Here is a 17179-nt window from a genome sequence, read left to right as displayed (position 1 = left end):
CATTTTAATACAGTAACAGTTTAACGTAGTATAAGAAAAGTGTTATGTCAAAAAGGAGCTTAATTATATCACTTTATTGATCATACTGTATTCTTAATATTATTGATAGTTGAAAAAAAATTGCATTACCTATTAGATACAATATAAATTTTTTTGTGATCGTATGTCACTATTCTTTGATAGATGGAAAATTATACTTGTTGTATTACTACTGTTTGTTTTCTTTTAAAGGTGAATTTTGTTTGAAACTTCGTGTCACAATTCGATAACGAGAGGTTTAGCATACGTTGTCTGAATCGGGTTCTCGTTAGAGAGCCCATTCGAAGTAGAATGACCTATTTCAAATACCCGACCCGGAGGGGGGGGGGGAATCATCTACTAATCCGTCCGAAGTCATGACGGATAAATTCTGTCCCTTTAGACTTGAACCAATTATACCCAAGGCAAACCTCATATAAGGAATTCTTATGTCCACACCAAAAAGCTTGAAACAAGACCTGTTGCATGAGGATGTCCTTTTAACAACCGATCTAAGATGTTACTACTTGTTATATATTAGTACAAACATGTTTACATCTACAAATTTTTTTTAAGTTTGTCATTCATAGTTTTTTATACCATCGAAAATGTTAAATAATATTATTTTTATATATAGCATAACTTGTTACCTGTATCTATAGAGTTATGGATAACAAATTGGTTTTTTTTCTTTTATGAAAAATCTTGAATATTAAGTTAAATCAACTAACAAATCAACCGGTCAATTTCTTTTCTAAGTTTCTTTTTGATTATGTGAAGTGTAATCATCATAGTTTTAGGTCGATTATTATGTTAATTTGTTATGTCGATTTATCATTTTGTTTTAAATTATACTACCATAGACTAGAGGCGCAAACCTAAATTCAAAATCCTGGAATGTGTAGAACATCAAGGACCAAAAAAATAACTTTATCATTCTAAATCGTGACCAAAATTTTAAAAAACAAAAAACAATCTGTCAATCTTTATTACTCCCCTATATATCGTCTCCACGGGAGTCGCCTCGGTTTCTCTCTCTCACTATCTCTCTCTCTAAATCTATCGACTACATAATAATATCTTCAGTAGCTCTTTGTACTAATTCTAGAGAGAGAGAGAGAGAGAGAGAGTAGTATTGGTTTTTAAATTAAATTAAATCAAAAATGGCGTTCTTATCTTTCGTCGGCCGTGTACTTTTCGTCTCCGTCTTCGCTCTCTCTGCTTGGCAAGAGTAAGCTCTTTCTCCAGATCCATCTCTCTTTATTTTTTTCAAAATTCAATATATGTATACATATAGTCATATAGATATAGATTGATATGTTTGTATTTTCGGATCTGGATGTGTGTGTATTAAATTCAGTGTGGTAATTATAAATTTATAATGCTCATGATATATTGTGTAATGTTTATTTATTTAATTGTAGCTCGACCTGTGGTTTGGTAGGATTTTAAGGCAGTATTTTTTTCATAAATAATTTAAGAAATTTTTAGGTTTGATAGTTTTTATTTTTTTAAAAAAAATTGTTACAAAAATTTGGAAGCTAAATACTAGCAGTTCATCCCATAAAAATAGAATTAGTTGATTTTAACATGTTTATTTTAACATATTTGTCTTAATTATATTTATTATATAAAACTAGTCATATTCCCGCACGATTCGGCGTTGTAGCCTCAGCGGCGAGAGAGACGGGTGGTGGTGGCGGTAGCGGTGTGGTTATTAATGTAAAAGTAATTGATTTAAAATAGTAGTGTAGTTATTTAAAAGTTATAAATGTTGTAAATTATAAGGATATTATAGGTATTTTAAGTAGATGGTTTTAGGTGTTTCAAGTGATCTTTAATATAGTGTTTAAAAAAGAGGAGTATTTTGGGGTTATCAACAGCTTAGTTGAAAAAATGGAGGGAACTAAATGTGTTATAATGTATTATAAAATACGAGCATAGTGCCCGCGCAATGCGGCGGTGAGATGGTGCGGATGATAGAGTGTGATAGCCAAATGCCTTAGCCGTATGGGCTCTTCCCGCAAATTTAAAAATTCGTCGAAAGTATATCGAATGACATCTTTAATGAGAGAAGATGAAATTTTAAGAACACCCATATAATTTTTTAATAATTTATCGATATACGGTTTTTGAGATAATAGATTTTGAATGTATTAGAAGAATAAAATGATTTACGAGGAGAGAGAAAAAATGAGTGGTTGATATTTGAGGAGAGAGAAAAAATGAGTGGTTGAGATTTAAGGGTATTATAGGTCTATTAGGTAGAGATGTTTAAATTAGTGAATAAAGAATATGGGTAATTTAGATAGTTCAAAGTTGTAATTTGAGATTTAAAAAAGGGCTTCCTCCATTATATATAATGTATTATAAAATAATTTGTTTGACTAATTTGGAATGAAAGTTGTTTATATATTCCTAAAAGATTTTTGGATAATGATGATTTTCTTTTGAGTTCTTTAAAATTTGGATGAAAAAGGTTTCTTTTCTATAAACTCATGGGTTTTGCTAAACGAAGTGCTAAGGGTTTTCGTGAAGCTGCATTAAATAGTTGTACAGTTACCACAAAATTCAAGGGGTGTGCTTTTGATATGGATAGGTACAATTTTTTTTATGCATTTTCCTAAACTTATAGTCTCTTGTGGACGCACGAACAATGTATAGAGTATAGTAACCATATATAAATATCTAAACGACTAATAACTACTTTTGAAAATTTTGTTTACTTATAAAGTACTCTAATGTATACGAATTCTTAATTTGATGAAACATGAGATTTTATATTCTTATTCGTTAGTTACGTTTATAAGTATTGGATTTCTTATATATATAGATTAAGATGTTACTATTTCTATTTGTATTTTAAGGATCCGTTGCTTGTTAGATAATTGGTAATCATCTATCAGAAGTTTTCTAATGAGTCATTTGATATTTTTCTTTGTATTTAGATTTAACGATTTCGGAGTTGATGGCGGATCTGCAGCAAAAGCTCTTACACCCAAGTACAATGTGCTTTCAAAGCATATCACAACACATACTGGCTTCCAAGTGCCAGAGTTTGAGGTATAATTGATTTCATATTGTTTTACTCGAGTCATATACTAGTTGACCTGTAAAACATTGTGTTGATGATTATTAATGGTGTTATCATGAATACAGATCAAATTCTTGATTGCTGGAGCGATAGCCTTGAAAGCCCTTGGAAGCTTCCTTTTCGTATTTGGCAGTACCATTGGTGCTACTCTCTTGGTTAGCGACTCCTAATTTCAAAATAATGGTTCCTCTCATTTCTTTCAAACTCCGATGTTTAACTCTGTTTCTTTCACACCCTTTTGTAGATTTTGCACCAGTTGATTGCTACTCCCATCTTATACGATTTCTACAACTATGACATTGAGAAAAAGGAATTTCTTCAACTCTTTATCAAATTTACACAGGTTAGAAAAAGCAGATCCTTTCCTTAGTATGACCCCGTTAATTTGTTTGACTGCATACTTTTATTTGTGAGGTTCATTTGGTGCCCTTATCTGAAAGTGGACACACTTAGAAAGCAAGTTTTATATTGGTGGTAAATTTTCAAATACAAGTGTTTATGTCAACCCATTCAAGTTTTATTAATAGGAAATTTGTTTTTTGTTTCATCTGGCAATGGGTCAAATGCGTAAACGAGAACCTAGATTTAAGGACCCAGGTCAAACGGGTTGGAACTTGGAACCAGTTGAAAGTGGTCTAAAGTGTACTTTTACATGCATAATACTTCCTCTGTTCCTAAATGATTGCATATATTGCTTCTGAAATTATATTAGTCGTCTGGACAGAACATGGGCCAACCCAGTCCATACCTAAATCAAATCGAACTGTTTCCACTGGTACCCAGTATGCACATTTGCCACCTCTAGTAGTGTTGGACCCTGAATTTGTTAATAATAAATTCCATGATTCCATCATAAAGCTATCTGAATTAGTTAATAAACGACCAATTATTAACTATTTACTTATTGTTGGTCGGGTTTTGTAGAGTTTGGCATTGTTAGGGGGACTCCTATTCTTTATTGGGTTGAAGAACTCTATCCCAAGAAGATCCTCAACCACAAAGAAGGCTCCTAAAACCAAGACCACCTAAGAGATGCGGTGTTGTAAGGTTGCATTCAGATGATAGGTGCATCATGATTTTCTATTTTTTTTTTTTTGTTTTGTTGAACATTTTCCATTTGATGCAACGTCTTGTATGTCATTTGTTAAGGTTTAATTCTTACTTTAGAATTATGCAAAACATTCTTTCAGTTGGGATTTTATCTAAATGATTTCTCATTAATTTAGATTGCTCTGAGTTACTGACGCTGTTATTTATTTGAGTAATGCTATGGTTACAAACAAACTTTTCCTAACAAAGTTTACAACCAACAAACACCAATACAATTATTTCTCTTTTCCTTAGTTACTCTGATTGATACAATGTATTGTTGTGCGTGATTAAACAAAATACTCATATTTACACACTCATCAGTCATCATGATAATGTAATTGCTTGATTTCTTTACATAATCATAATTAAATGTAGCGATCCCTTTTACAATTTTCCAAGTACAATGTTCTGTCTTCAAATTTTGCAAACAAATAAGAATCAAGAATTTTATATAAATGTGTGAAGATGCTATACAGATCCAGATGGATTATTTACCCTGCAAATTCTCATACTTGCCATTAAATCATGATAGGCAAACCTGTATAACTTCTAACTACTAATTCTTAAATATATATACATACCTATCTTTATATATACTAAAACATGTCCCAGACCCCCAATAAAGGTTTGTTCTTTGGGCAACCAGGGTTCGGATCTAAGGGGACGCAGGTTTTACCCAAAATGGCATTCAATATCGTAGATGTCGTGTCATTTGACGATCTATCCGGGGGTTTTTCTTGTGAACTACCGTGATGACATCTTGCCCGGTGGGTGTAGAGACCACGTACATATGGGGTGAACATGACCAAAAACGAACGTTTAAAAAAAATATATCATCAAAAAGCACTCGTTATTGTTGAAAATAAAAATGTTATAAAATAGGTTTATCGAATTACATTGCACAATTTATGCTGGTCAATGGTAATAATGTTGCAAGATTTTGAAGTATATGAAATGATTAGTCCATCATATAATGAAGTCAATGATGGCTATAATAATGTGTGGGTAGCAGCAGACGGTCATATCTTTAGTTGACTATTAATTCCCATTTGTAGAAAGAATCTTAGCATACAATCATCCATTCATCATCACAAAGATGGCTTCCACTCTAACCACACCTTCAATGACCTCACCCTACGATCGAGCAGCGGAACTCAAAGCGTTCGACGACACAAAAACCGGCGTCAAGGGCCTAGTAGATGCAGGAATCAAAGAAATCCCTCGTATCTTCATCCATCCACCAGCAACCATTCCCAAAACCTCCAAACCTTTCAAGATTCCAGTCATAGACCTTGCATCCCCTGACCGAGCATCAACGGTTGAGATGATCCGTGTAGCGTCTCAAAATCTTGGATTTTTTCAAATTGTTAATCACGGAATCCCCGTGAGTGTGATGGACGAGGTTCTTCAAGGCGTCCAAAGGTTTCATGAACAAGATGTTGAGGTGAAGAAAAAGTTCTACACTAGAGATCCTTTGGCAACCGTAGGGTATAATAGTAATTTCGACCTTTATAGTTCCGCGGCTGCAGACTGGAGAGACAGCTTCTTTGCATTCATGGCACCATCTCCCCCACCACCAGAAGAATTGCCAGAGGTTTGTAGAGACATACAAATCGAGTACTCGAATCAAGTGATGAAACTAGGTGGAGTATTGTTTCGTTTGATATCCGAGGCCTTGGGGTTAAAACCTGATCACCTTATAGACATGGATTGTGACAAAGGGCTTACATTTGTGGGTCATTGTTACCCTGCTTGCCCGAACCCAGAGCTAGCTATGGGTGCCACCAAACACACTGACTTTGAATTCATAACTGTGCTTTTACAAGATGAAATTGGAGGCCTTCAAATACTTCATGAAAATCAATGGATTGATGTTCCTCCAACTCCTGGCGCTCTTGTCATCAACATTGGTGATCTACTACAGGCAAGGTTTTTATTTTATTTTATTTTATTTATATAATAATAACATTCAATATATATACTAACATTAGGGACTCTTGCAGATGATGTCAAATGACAAATTGAAGAGTGTGGAGCATAGAGTTGTGGCGAATGAAAAAGGGCCAAGGGTGTCTGCGGTGTGTTTCTTTAGCACCTCACGAATGCCATCTACGAGGTTGTATGGGCCAATCAAGGAGTTGGTTTCTGATGACAACCCACCGCGGTACAGAGAAACCACGGTTCATGATTACATACAATATTCCTTCTCAAAGGGGCTTGATGCTGGTGATCATCGTCTTCTTCATTTGAAGTTATAATACTAATTTACACTTTATGAATTTATTAATATGGAACTAATGTTATCTGTACTATGCATACCTTTCTTGCATTGAAAGTTTCATTTGATGTAATAGTATATGTTGGAGTTTCAGTATTAAACTTATTTAGGCTTGTATGTATAAATGGTTGAAGCTTAGTTAGTTAAACTTGTGGAATATCTAGTACATCAAATCTAATCAACAAAGCCAAAATTCTTATGAGAATCACACCGAAATAAGGATTTTTCAATGCCTATGTTTACCCCTTTTAGGTTGCTTCCATTTTAATCGCCACTGCTGCGGGAAGCAATATAAGGTTGATGGCTCATGGCTGTTTGGTAGCAAAACAAAAGAAAGGGAGCCGGCTTCATTTTGTTAGCTCTGCTTTTGGGCCTCTACTTTGGGCCCGATTCATTTGTTGAAGAATATTCTTTTAGGCCTTTTTAAAAAATTGAGTACAATTTGATGAATATTGGTTTTAAAAGAATCTTTTCTTCATCTGTCCTTGGTTGACTATGATAATGAAAACGATGTGGAAATATAATGGTCAGGTAATGAATCGATCTCTACCAGCATTTCACCCAAACGATTGATTTATCATACACAAAAATGGCTTCTACAGAAACCACACCGTCGATGATCACACCCTACGATCGAGCAACCGAACTCAAAGCGTTTGACCAAACAAAAACCGGTGTCAAGGGCCTAGTCGATGCAGGGATTAAAGAAATCCCTCGCATCTTCATCCATTCACCCGAAACCATCCCCAAAACCAACATGCCTTTCAAGATTCCAGTCATAGACCTAGCATCACCTGACCGAGCATCAACGGTTGAGATGATCCGTGTAGCGTCCCAAAATCTAGGATTCTTTCAAGTTATTAATCACGGAATCCCCGTGAGTGTAACGGACGAGACTCTTCAAGGCGTCCGTAGATTTCATGAACAACACGTGGAGGTGAAGAAACCATTTTACACTAGAGATCATTCGAAAAAAGTAGTGTATAACAGTAATCTGAATCTATATGGTAACCCAGCCACAGACTGGAGAGACACATTCTTTTCATTCATGGCACCATCACCTCCACTTCCAGAAGAATTGCCAGAGGTCTGTAGAGACATACAAATCGAGTACTCGGATCATGTGATGAAACTAGGCGGAGTATTGTTTCGTTTGATATCCGAGGCCTTGGGGTTAAAACCTGATCACCTTATAGATATGGATTGTGACAAGGGGCTGACATTTGTAGGACATTATTATCCTGCTTGTCCACAGCCAGAGCTAGCTATGGGTGCAAGCAAACATTCTGACTTTGAATTCTTAACTGTGCTTCTACAAGATGATATTGGAGGCCTTCAAATACTTCATCAAAATCAATGGATTGATGTTCCTCCCACTCGTGGCGCGCTTGTCATCAACATTGGAGATTTACTACAGGCAAGTTTCTATGTCCCGATATATAACCAATAAAAAAATCGTTTAGATAGATATCTGATATTACTGGTGACACAATGTACAGATTACCATTTTCTTAAACTGTGTGATTCTTATCTGGGGATAATAGTGATTAGCCAGAGGGAGTAACATATATATAACACTCCATGTATGTTGATGTTGAAGTCTAATATTTTTAAGGATTTCGTATATTCATTTGAAACAATCTATTTCACTTAGAAAGAATCAAATAAGCTATCCAAACACCTTGACAACAACTTATAATTCATTGCTACATTGATACATAGGTTATGGTTTAAATAAAACGAGTAGTCTTAAAGTAACTCAAATAAAACAATGCTTTTCTCTTTATTGAAAATCGTTGTACATCACGAAAATAATCGTACATCAGTGTATATACTTGTGCTCTATAAATCTTCGTGAATCAGTTTTATTATGATCCAATGGTCAAGAGTTTATCCTATTTGTTTTACTTTAATACTTGTTTTACAATAAATAGTCTCCCGATGTAACCAGTTTTGATAAGCAATCCCAAACACACTTTCAGATGATAGCAAATGACAGATTGAAGAGTGTGGAACATAGAGTTGTAGCAAATGAGAAAGGGCCTAGGGTATCGGTAGCCTGTTTCTTTAGTACCTCCCTAATGCCGTCAACAAGATTGTATAGACCAATTAAGGAGTTGGTTTCCGATGAAAACCCGCCAAGGTATAGAGAAACCACTATTCATGACTATGTTAAGAATTCCTTCTCAAATAGCCTTGATTGCGTGAATAATCGTTTAGCACATTTGAAGCTGTAATATATCACTTCTTTTGGTTGTTCCAATGTATAATATTTGTCATAAATATTGTATGTCTGTATGTATAATGTATTCTAAATAAAGGGATTGCTGTATGGAAGTGTTCATTGTATTGTATTGAAAATTGTGAAGGCTATGCTTTACATGAGATTTATCTGGTGTATGTGAAGGCTACGCTTGACTTTATAATATGAGATCAGTATGTGAAGGCTATGCTTTACAAGAAAATTGTGGACAAACCAAGGTGAAGTAAACATCACGGTATGAAGAACAACACGATTAGTTGAAGTGACAATGAGATTGTCATAGTTATCTACACTACTTAGACTTTTGTAAATGGTTATGATTGTAGAAAGAAACACAGAGTTTCTTTCTACAATCATAACTTTAATGTAAATAGTCTAACGGATATTCATGTAGCTGTTTCTAGACTTTCTGGTCTTCTAAGACTTATGTTTGGGAGACAGCTTATAGGAGCTTATGGGACCTTAATTTGTTCTTTAACATCATTTTGCATTCATAAGTTTTACCTCCAGCTACTTTACCAAACATGTTATGATAATACATGGAAAAGACATAGAACTGTGATGAAACCAGTGTCCGAGTGGCAAGTTGCATATTGCTAACTCGGGTTGTGGGCAGGCAGGGTAGTAATGGGCAATGAAAACAATCCCTTCGGCCCACCCCAATGGCCAAAAGGTGATTAACATCGAGTCCAAGAGCTTCCAATATCATCTATAAAACACGGTTTCCCAGTTTTATCACTTGCTCAAAGTATTCTATAAAGATATCTCTTCAAGAAATTTAACAAAACTATCAGGTAATTAAGAATTTACGATCCACGTAGGACTATAAGAAGCATAAGTTTAGGTTGGGAAACCACTAAAATAAGCAAATATTGACCAAGTATGTAGAACAAAATGCTTACTTTGACTAGGAATAAATAGTCATTTGAGTAGTGGATAAGTTAGCATACATCATGACAAAAGTATTACATAAAATTGTATAGTGGATCTGAATGAAATTAACACCCCAGCACACACACACAATGTACTGAAATTCGGCAAACTAATAAAATGGACTGTTTTGACACTACAGATCTTAGCCTAAACCATCATTTTTTTTGGAAATGACAGATAGTACTCAGTCTTCATATAGTTTATTCTAAGCAACTACCTGAAAATGATAATATTGAGTATCCTCTTAAACCTTAAGTTCTTAAACTAGAGGTGGCAAAATGGATGGGTGGGTTTGGGTAATGGGTCAAATATAAAAATGGGCCAGGGGTTGGGTCATAGGATTTTCCCTTTATCTCTCTTATGTAACAAATAACTATGATTAGCTAATCTATTAGCTTTGTAATATGCGGACAAATAAGTATCAAAATCAGCCAAGCTTGAGTTCGCTGAATATGAATGAGCTTGAGCTCGGCTAAGCTCATTTACAACCCTAGTACACACCACCACAACCTGACAACCGCTACTTATTAACATATATTGCCAAAAATCATCAAAACACAGTAACCTTATTGTGCATATACCTTGGTAGTCTACTTATACAAATAAAAAAAAAGTTTTGTCATAATCAGTGGGGTATGATTAATTGTAATATTGTATAATTAACTTTGTCTGTACCTATTAGTGCTCAAGCCACTTAAACTCCACTAATATTTGTTAACTTTCTCTTCTACAGAAATGATGATCAATATGGAGGACCAGCAGAACTATGATCGGAAATCTGAGTTGAGATCATTCGATGAAACCAAAACCGGTGTCAAAGGACTTGTTGATTCTGGAATCACTACCGTCCCTTGTATATTTATCCTACCTTCATCCGAAGATCAAAACTCTGGCAAAAAACCATCTCAAGAACTAAGTCTTCCAACTATAGACCTGGATGGAATCAACAAAGATCCTATTAGACGAAAGGAGGTGATTGACAAAGTGAAGGATGCATTGGAGAGCTGGGGATTCTTTCAGATAGTGAATCATGGAATCCATGATAGTATTTTGGAAGAAATGAAAAAGGGTGTTCGAGGGTTCTTTGAACAGGACAGTGAGGTATTGAAGCAGTGTTACACAAGGGATAGCAGCGGGAAACATAAGTTGGTGTATAATAGCAACTTTGATTTGTATGTTGCACCTGTTACTAACTGGAGGGACACTTTCTACTGTCTCATGGCTCCTAATCCACCTCAACCACATCAACTTCCTTCTCCGTGCAGGTTTACTTCCATTTATTTCTCTAAATATGCTATTACAAAAAATGAGCTGTAAACTGTGTAGTGAATCGAATTTCTGTGCACTATTTTGAATCTTATTTATGATTTCACAAAGTTAATTTATGATGGACAAAAAAGATTCTGATCGCCGAAGTAAATTCTGAGCCTGAAAACTTATCAAGTTATAGAATGGGCTCAAGTATAACATATGACGGTCAAATTGAGTTCTCTTATCTCCGTTAGCGCCCTAAATAAGCTTACACACCCGATTCGCTATCGTATATATAAGCAGTGATCATGTGCAGGTAAAGCCCTTTTATCTGGTGGAATAATACACTTAACAGAAATTCTTGGTTAGTTTTACATCATTTTCGTGAGTCTAACATGATTTTAGAACTTACAAAGGGATGAAACATGGAGCGAATCAGTTGTTAAGTAGCTTGAACACTTGTTGATGGTTTTATAGTAGATAGTTTGATAATTAACAAAAAAGTCAATATCTGGTGTAAAAGATGTTTAATTATGAGGATATAACTCTGTTATTACTCTGTTCAAATAGCAACTAAAAGACATATAAAATGGATTTTCTTGTAGAGATATTTTGATCAAGTACTCAAAAGAAGTGATGAACTTGGGTGTTTGTCTATTTGAGTTGATATCCGAGGCTCTTGGGCTTAGCCCGAATCATCTTGTCGAGATTGGGTGTGCAGAAGGACTTGCCATCCTTGGCCATTACTATCCTTCGTGCCCCCAACCTGAGTTAGCAATAGGGACCTACAAACATACCGATAATAACTTCATCACGGTTCTTCTGCAAGACCATGTTGGCGGCCTTCAAGTCTTTCATCAGAACCATTGGATCGATGTTCCTCCTAACCCACAAGTTCTTGTAGTGAATGCTGGAGATCTTCTACAGGCAATTTATTAATTTTCTTTCTTAGCTAAATAAGTTAAAAGTAGAATATACTAGTAATAATAGTTTGCTTATGGAAAATTTCAGTTAATTTCGAATGACAAATTTGTGAGTGCACAACACAAAGTATTGGCAAACAAAGTTGGTCCAAGAGTATCGGTGGCATCATTCTTTACAACGGGTAAGCTTCAATCATTGAATGTGTATGAACCAATCAAAGAGTTGATATCTGAAGAGAATCCAGCAAAATATAGAAGCACAACAGTTGAGGAGTATGGGAACTATTTCGTCTCAAAGGGACTGGATGGCACTTCTGCACTGCTGCATTTCAAGATTTAAATATGTTAAGAAACATTTCGAGAATTTTGGCTTTATGCCAGTAACTCCTTTTCCGTGAACATACTAAATATTGTATTATGAAAGTGTTGGCTGTGTAAAATGTGAAGTAGGTGTAAAGTGATAATATACTGGTCTTCGTAACGAAGACTTAACCTTTGTGCTTTTGAAGACCGGTGATAATCTTCGCCTTTGGGACGGAGCCTTGCCTTTGTTTCCACAAGAAGCCTCAATACGTGAAGGCTACCTTAGGGGAAGCGAAACCCGGCGCTGCTTGTTATTACATATTTACATTAGAACCATCACAGTGCCCCATTCATCAATAACTAGTTCGTATCGATCAGTACTATCACATCTAAAAACCTCATTCAATCACTAACCAACCACTCATCCTTTAATTCTTTTAAACATCCTAATGCATTACTAACCAACCATTAGTCTTGGACCAATTATTATCCATTAAATAAATGTTTGTACGAAGGGAGGAAACACACACACGCCCTACCTTCTCATACTCACAAGTCATTAAATGGCTAAATTACACCTCAACAACCCCTCCAACTTCAAGGAACTTTTTGAACTGCACAAGCAACTCCACTACAGCTCTACAAAGAGCAACATGGTTAAGTTAGTCATCCTGGCTTACTGTTGGACTATATGGAAATGCCGCAATGAGTACATTTTCTCCGGTAGAAACCCCTCAATTCACTATGCTGTCAAAGAAATCAAAGATACAAGCTTCTCCTGGATAACAAATAGATCAACAAAAATACAAATAGATTGGCCGAGATGGTGTAGTTTCAATTTCTAATATGTTGTACCTGTCTTTGCTATCCCTGTACGTTTTTATACTAGCTACTCGCTAGTCTTTCTAATGAATCAGTTTTTGAATGTTCAAAAAAAAATGGCTAGCCAACAATGAGTCACACCTGATGGTGTAGATTCGTCATTCATCGGATGACAGGCCAATGGTAAGTGGATAACGAACCATTGAGTTTACCCAGGAAGGCATAAATTAAAAAGTGTACGTGAAGAAAGGCCTGATTACGAACTACTCCGTATTAACATATAATCAATAACCATCACCAAATGGTTTAATGGTAAGGAGACTCTCTAACGCGTACACGGTTAAGAAAATGTATACTAGACCTCTCGTCAATCTTGTGTGATTCACACCTTATATAACGTATCATTGGTTGTTTTGCTAATTAAAAAACTTGATACACCTGCTACTCAATCACATACACGATAATTATATACTGTATTACGGAGTATTATATTAATCACGGTAACCAATTTTGCATCTTGACCATCTAATTATATACTTAACTAATTACATGATCATTAATTTACTCTTTTTTGGTTTAGAAAACTTCATGCGCATCACATAAACGCTAATATTATACTATATCAACAACCAGATGAACATGTTCGCCATCCATCTATATTATAATCAGTGGACGGGCATGCGAATTACAGCAAGTTATCAATTTCAATTCGATCAGTTTACATACAGATAACTAAGCTAGAAAAAACAACAACAATGGCTTCCATTCTTTCACCAGAAGACCGACTAGCCGAACTAAAAGCTTTCGACGAAACGAAAGCTGGTGTGAAAGGCCTGGTGGATGCAGGAATCCGAGAAATCCCTCGGATCTTTATCCATCCACCAGAAACCTTTCACAACAACTCCTTCAGCTGTTTGGAAATAGTTCCAACGATAGATTTAAGTTCTACCAACAGATCATCAACAGTTGAGAAGATCCGTACAGCTTCAGAAGACGTAGGAATATTTTATGTAACGAATCATGGGATACCGATGAATGTGATGGACGAAATGCTTAATGGTGTCCGTAGGTTCCATGAGCAAGATGCGGAGGTGAAGAAAAAGTTCTACTCAAGAGATGAGTCTAAAGCGCTGATGTATGATAGCAATTTTGATCTGTTTTTCTCCCCTGCTGCGGGTTGGAGAGACAGTATTGCTTCGATTATGGCTCCTACCCCTCCGCCCTATGAAGAATTGCCAGAGGTTTGTAGGGACATACTAATCGAGTACTCGAATGACGTGAAGAAACTAGGCGTGGTATTATTTCGATTGGTCTCCGAGGCCTTAGGGCTGGACCCTGATTATCTAGGAAATATTGACTGTGACAAGGGCTTTCGGTTCCTTGGCCATTATTATCCGGCTTGTCCACAACCAGATCTAACCGTTGGTACGCCTAAACATACAGATGCTAGTTTTCTGACTGTGCTTCTACAGGATGAAATTGGAGGGCTCCAAATACTTCATCAAGATCAATGGGTTGATGTTCCTCCGGTTCCTGGTTCGCTTGTAGTCAACGTTGGAGATTTATTACAGGCAAGTGTTATTTTCATTTCATCAGTATCTGTAAATAAATACAGATACTGATTTTGTTTATTCATGTTGTATTATACTAATATATACAGTAATAAGTACTTTTAAATATCCTCATACCCTGCTTATATTGTTATTGTTATTTTAATTAGTTTTATATATATTTTGCATATTCATCGTCATCAGTTGATATCAAATGATAAACTGAAGAGCGTGGAGCACAGAGTGGTTGCAAATGGGAAAGAGCCGAGGGTGTCTGTGGTTTGTTTCTTCAGAAGCTTGTCGTCATCTAGGGCGTACGGACCTCTTGAGGAGTTTGTTTCAAGTGACAACCCACCGAGGTACAGGGGAACTACCATTCGAGACTACTTTAATTACACCTTAAACAAGGCACTTGATAATATCCCTCGTTTGCAACGTCTGAAGCTTTAATGTATGCCCTGCCTGCACTACGTGTTACCTACCTCCGATTAATTTGTTGTGATTGGGTGCGTGCTATTATCATATTGGATAGAGATTTTCTCAAGTTATTCCCCTAGCTTAACTTAAGTTCGGGAAACTTTGACTCCTGGATTAAAATCAAAGACTAAGATTCAATGATCATTTTTGAATCTTGTCCCTTGATTATAATCTAAAAGCTACGATTTTTCTAACTTGACCCCTCAAGTTATTTTCTACTTAAGGGAATCTCCGTCCTATGATATTTGTTCCACTGTATTGTTTTTAAATTACTCTATGCTTATTTTCAAATTGTATAATAAAAGGAGTATGTATACAATGCTATTCAAAGAGAAAAATAAGTAAAGATACATTGATTCGTTTATCTATATTTTATACATACTGTATTACGTTATATCATTTTTAGAATGAAGTGTTAGATGTTAATGATTTGAGCCCTAACAGTGACATCCAAGATGGATAGTATGCTGAAAGTTGAAAGTCCCACACTCCTACAATGCATGCATATGATCTTTCTATTTTTCTAAAAAATTTGGTTCCATTTATTGAAGTACCTAATGTGTGTGACTTTGGGCATGTATTAAAAAAATAAGTATCAGATTTGAGCCCTAACAGTGACATCTAAGGTTTGACTTTTTCTTCGACAATAAAAAATAAGACCATATTAGTTTATCTTGAAGATCTTGATGAATTGGTATGTACTTTTCAGATTATATATTTTTCTTTAGTTTTTGTAATTATAGTCTAAAATTGTTGTTTGCGTTTGTCTTAAATTTATATATAACAAAGTACAAAAAATTTTTTTTAACTAAAGTTGAAAAGAAAGGTTAACTAGATTTAAGATTTATATGGAGTTTAATTTTCGTATTATCTTATAGTTCATTACTAGATTTTAGCCCTTGTATATCCACGGAATATAAAAGTTAATAATATATATATATCTATCTGATTAAGAAGAATAAACATAAAAAATATACCTTTGCAAGTTTAAGGGACAGGTTGAAATAAATATCAAATTGCACATCCAACAAACAAAAAAAATTGCTAGATTTTGAATATCAAAATTCAAAAGTCGAATTTTTTTCATGAAAACCCAAAGTATTGTGTTTTCTTTTACTCGAATGAATAGAGCAAAAAAAGTTCCCTTATTTAAATCAAACTCAAACTCAAACTCCAAATTCACCTGTGTTTTGTTTGAATAGAAGTAGAAAAATAAATCAAGGAGAATTTTTATTTTTTTATTTCTTTCTGTTGACTAAGAAATTCTCACCAGAAATATAAAAGTTAGATAAAAACAACCAAACCAACATGTTTATATTTGTTTTCAACAGAATGATATATATTTTTTATATTAAGTTTATAGGTATATAAAGAAATTAATCGAAGTAGATAATGGTGATATATACTGTATATTTTTTAATGTTAAGTTTATAGGTAATTAAAGATATTAATCAAGTAGATAATGGGTTTGATATTGTAGTTATTCAAATTTGAATCTCAATGAAACATATCTCCTCGGTTTGATATATTAATTAAATAAAGTTTGATATATTGTAGATAAATGATGACATCGATAAAATTGAAAGGTGGTCAATAAGTTATTAAGTTTTTAGTATATTTAAAAATAAAGATCCCAAACTCGGATCCTCTTTCACTAGCCATCCAAGCTCGACTCCTAACAATATTTAATCATCAAAGTTTCAAAGCCAGAGTGTTTTAATTTTGCAAATTCTATAATAGAATTAGTTTCACAAAGAAATTGTTTCTCTTTAATTTTGTAAATTTTTTCATAGACTAGTCCCACAAAAGATCCATTTAGTAAAGACTATATTTTGTTCTTACCTGCAACCCATCTGACATAACATAAAATGGTCTTCTAAAAACCATTTATTTTAGGGATTAAGATTTAGGAGTGTGCAATTTTGGCTATTTAAACTATTATTGTAATTTTTCATACTTAGGGAAGACAGATGAAGCCAAGCTAGTGTCAAACCACGGTGACCATTCAATCAGATTTGTAACTAAAGCGAATTGCAAAAGTTCATTGTCTAAAACTCTTGTCGTTGTTTGGGCTCTTTCATACCTTGTAAAGGAACCGTAACATCAAAGCTGGGATCAAAATATGAAAGTGTAAATTGTTCATTATTTTAATTTATTTTTAAAAAAGAGAAAAAG

The 17179-nt window shown here is 34.7% G+C and overlaps 5 protein-coding genes across 5 annotated transcripts; all 5 read left to right on the top strand.

Moving 5' to 3' along the window:
- Positions 1-1004: 1004 nt before the first annotated feature.
- LOC122599695 lies at positions 1005-4337 on the top strand. The gene is made up of 5 exons (XM_043772246.1): positions 1005-1249; positions 2967-3081; positions 3178-3267; positions 3357-3455; positions 4037-4337. The coding sequence occupies exons 1-5, from the start codon at positions 1182-1184 to the stop codon at positions 4139-4141; spliced, it is 477 nt and encodes a 158-aa protein (XP_043628181.1). The 5' UTR covers positions 1005-1181; the 3' UTR covers positions 4142-4337.
- Positions 4338-5223: 886 nt separating this feature from the next.
- Positions 5224-6587, top strand: LOC122599540 (1-aminocyclopropane-1-carboxylate oxidase homolog 1-like). The gene is made up of 2 exons (XM_043772066.1): positions 5224-6128; positions 6208-6587. The coding sequence occupies exons 1-2, from the start codon at positions 5301-5303 to the stop codon at positions 6460-6462; spliced, it is 1083 nt and encodes a 360-aa protein (XP_043628001.1). The 5' UTR covers positions 5224-5300; the 3' UTR covers positions 6463-6587.
- A 484-nt stretch (positions 6588-7071) lies between these two features.
- LOC122601876 (1-aminocyclopropane-1-carboxylate oxidase homolog 1-like) lies at positions 7072-8737 on the top strand. The gene is made up of 2 exons (XM_043774611.1): positions 7072-7899; positions 8465-8737. The coding sequence occupies exons 1-2, from the start codon at positions 7072-7074 to the stop codon at positions 8717-8719; spliced, it is 1083 nt and encodes a 360-aa protein (XP_043630546.1). The 3' UTR covers positions 8720-8737.
- A 1618-nt stretch (positions 8738-10355) lies between these two features.
- LOC122602096 (1-aminocyclopropane-1-carboxylate oxidase homolog 1-like) lies at positions 10356-12192 on the top strand. Its single transcript, XM_043774826.1, has 3 exons — positions 10356-10943; positions 11535-11856; positions 11941-12192. Exons 1-3 carry the CDS (start codon positions 10414-10416, stop codon positions 12190-12192), a joined length of 1104 nt encoding a protein of 367 aa, XP_043630761.1. The 5' UTR covers positions 10356-10413.
- A 1540-nt stretch (positions 12193-13732) lies between these two features.
- On the top strand, positions 13733-14977 carry LOC122602270 (1-aminocyclopropane-1-carboxylate oxidase homolog 1-like). The gene is made up of 2 exons (XM_043774980.1): positions 13733-14548; positions 14732-14977. Exons 1-2 carry the CDS (start codon positions 13733-13735, stop codon positions 14975-14977), a joined length of 1062 nt encoding a protein of 353 aa, XP_043630915.1.
- The last annotated feature ends 2202 nt before the right edge of the window (positions 14978-17179 follow it).

The sequence above is a fragment of the Erigeron canadensis genome, chromosome 5 (genome assembly GCF_010389155.1).
Source record: "Erigeron canadensis isolate Cc75 chromosome 5, C_canadensis_v1, whole genome shotgun sequence".
Classification (NCBI taxonomy): Eukaryota; Viridiplantae; Streptophyta; class Magnoliopsida; order Asterales; family Asteraceae; genus Erigeron; species Erigeron canadensis.
Note: the sequence above shows the minus strand (reverse complement) of the source record. Positions and strands in the feature narration are given on the sequence as shown.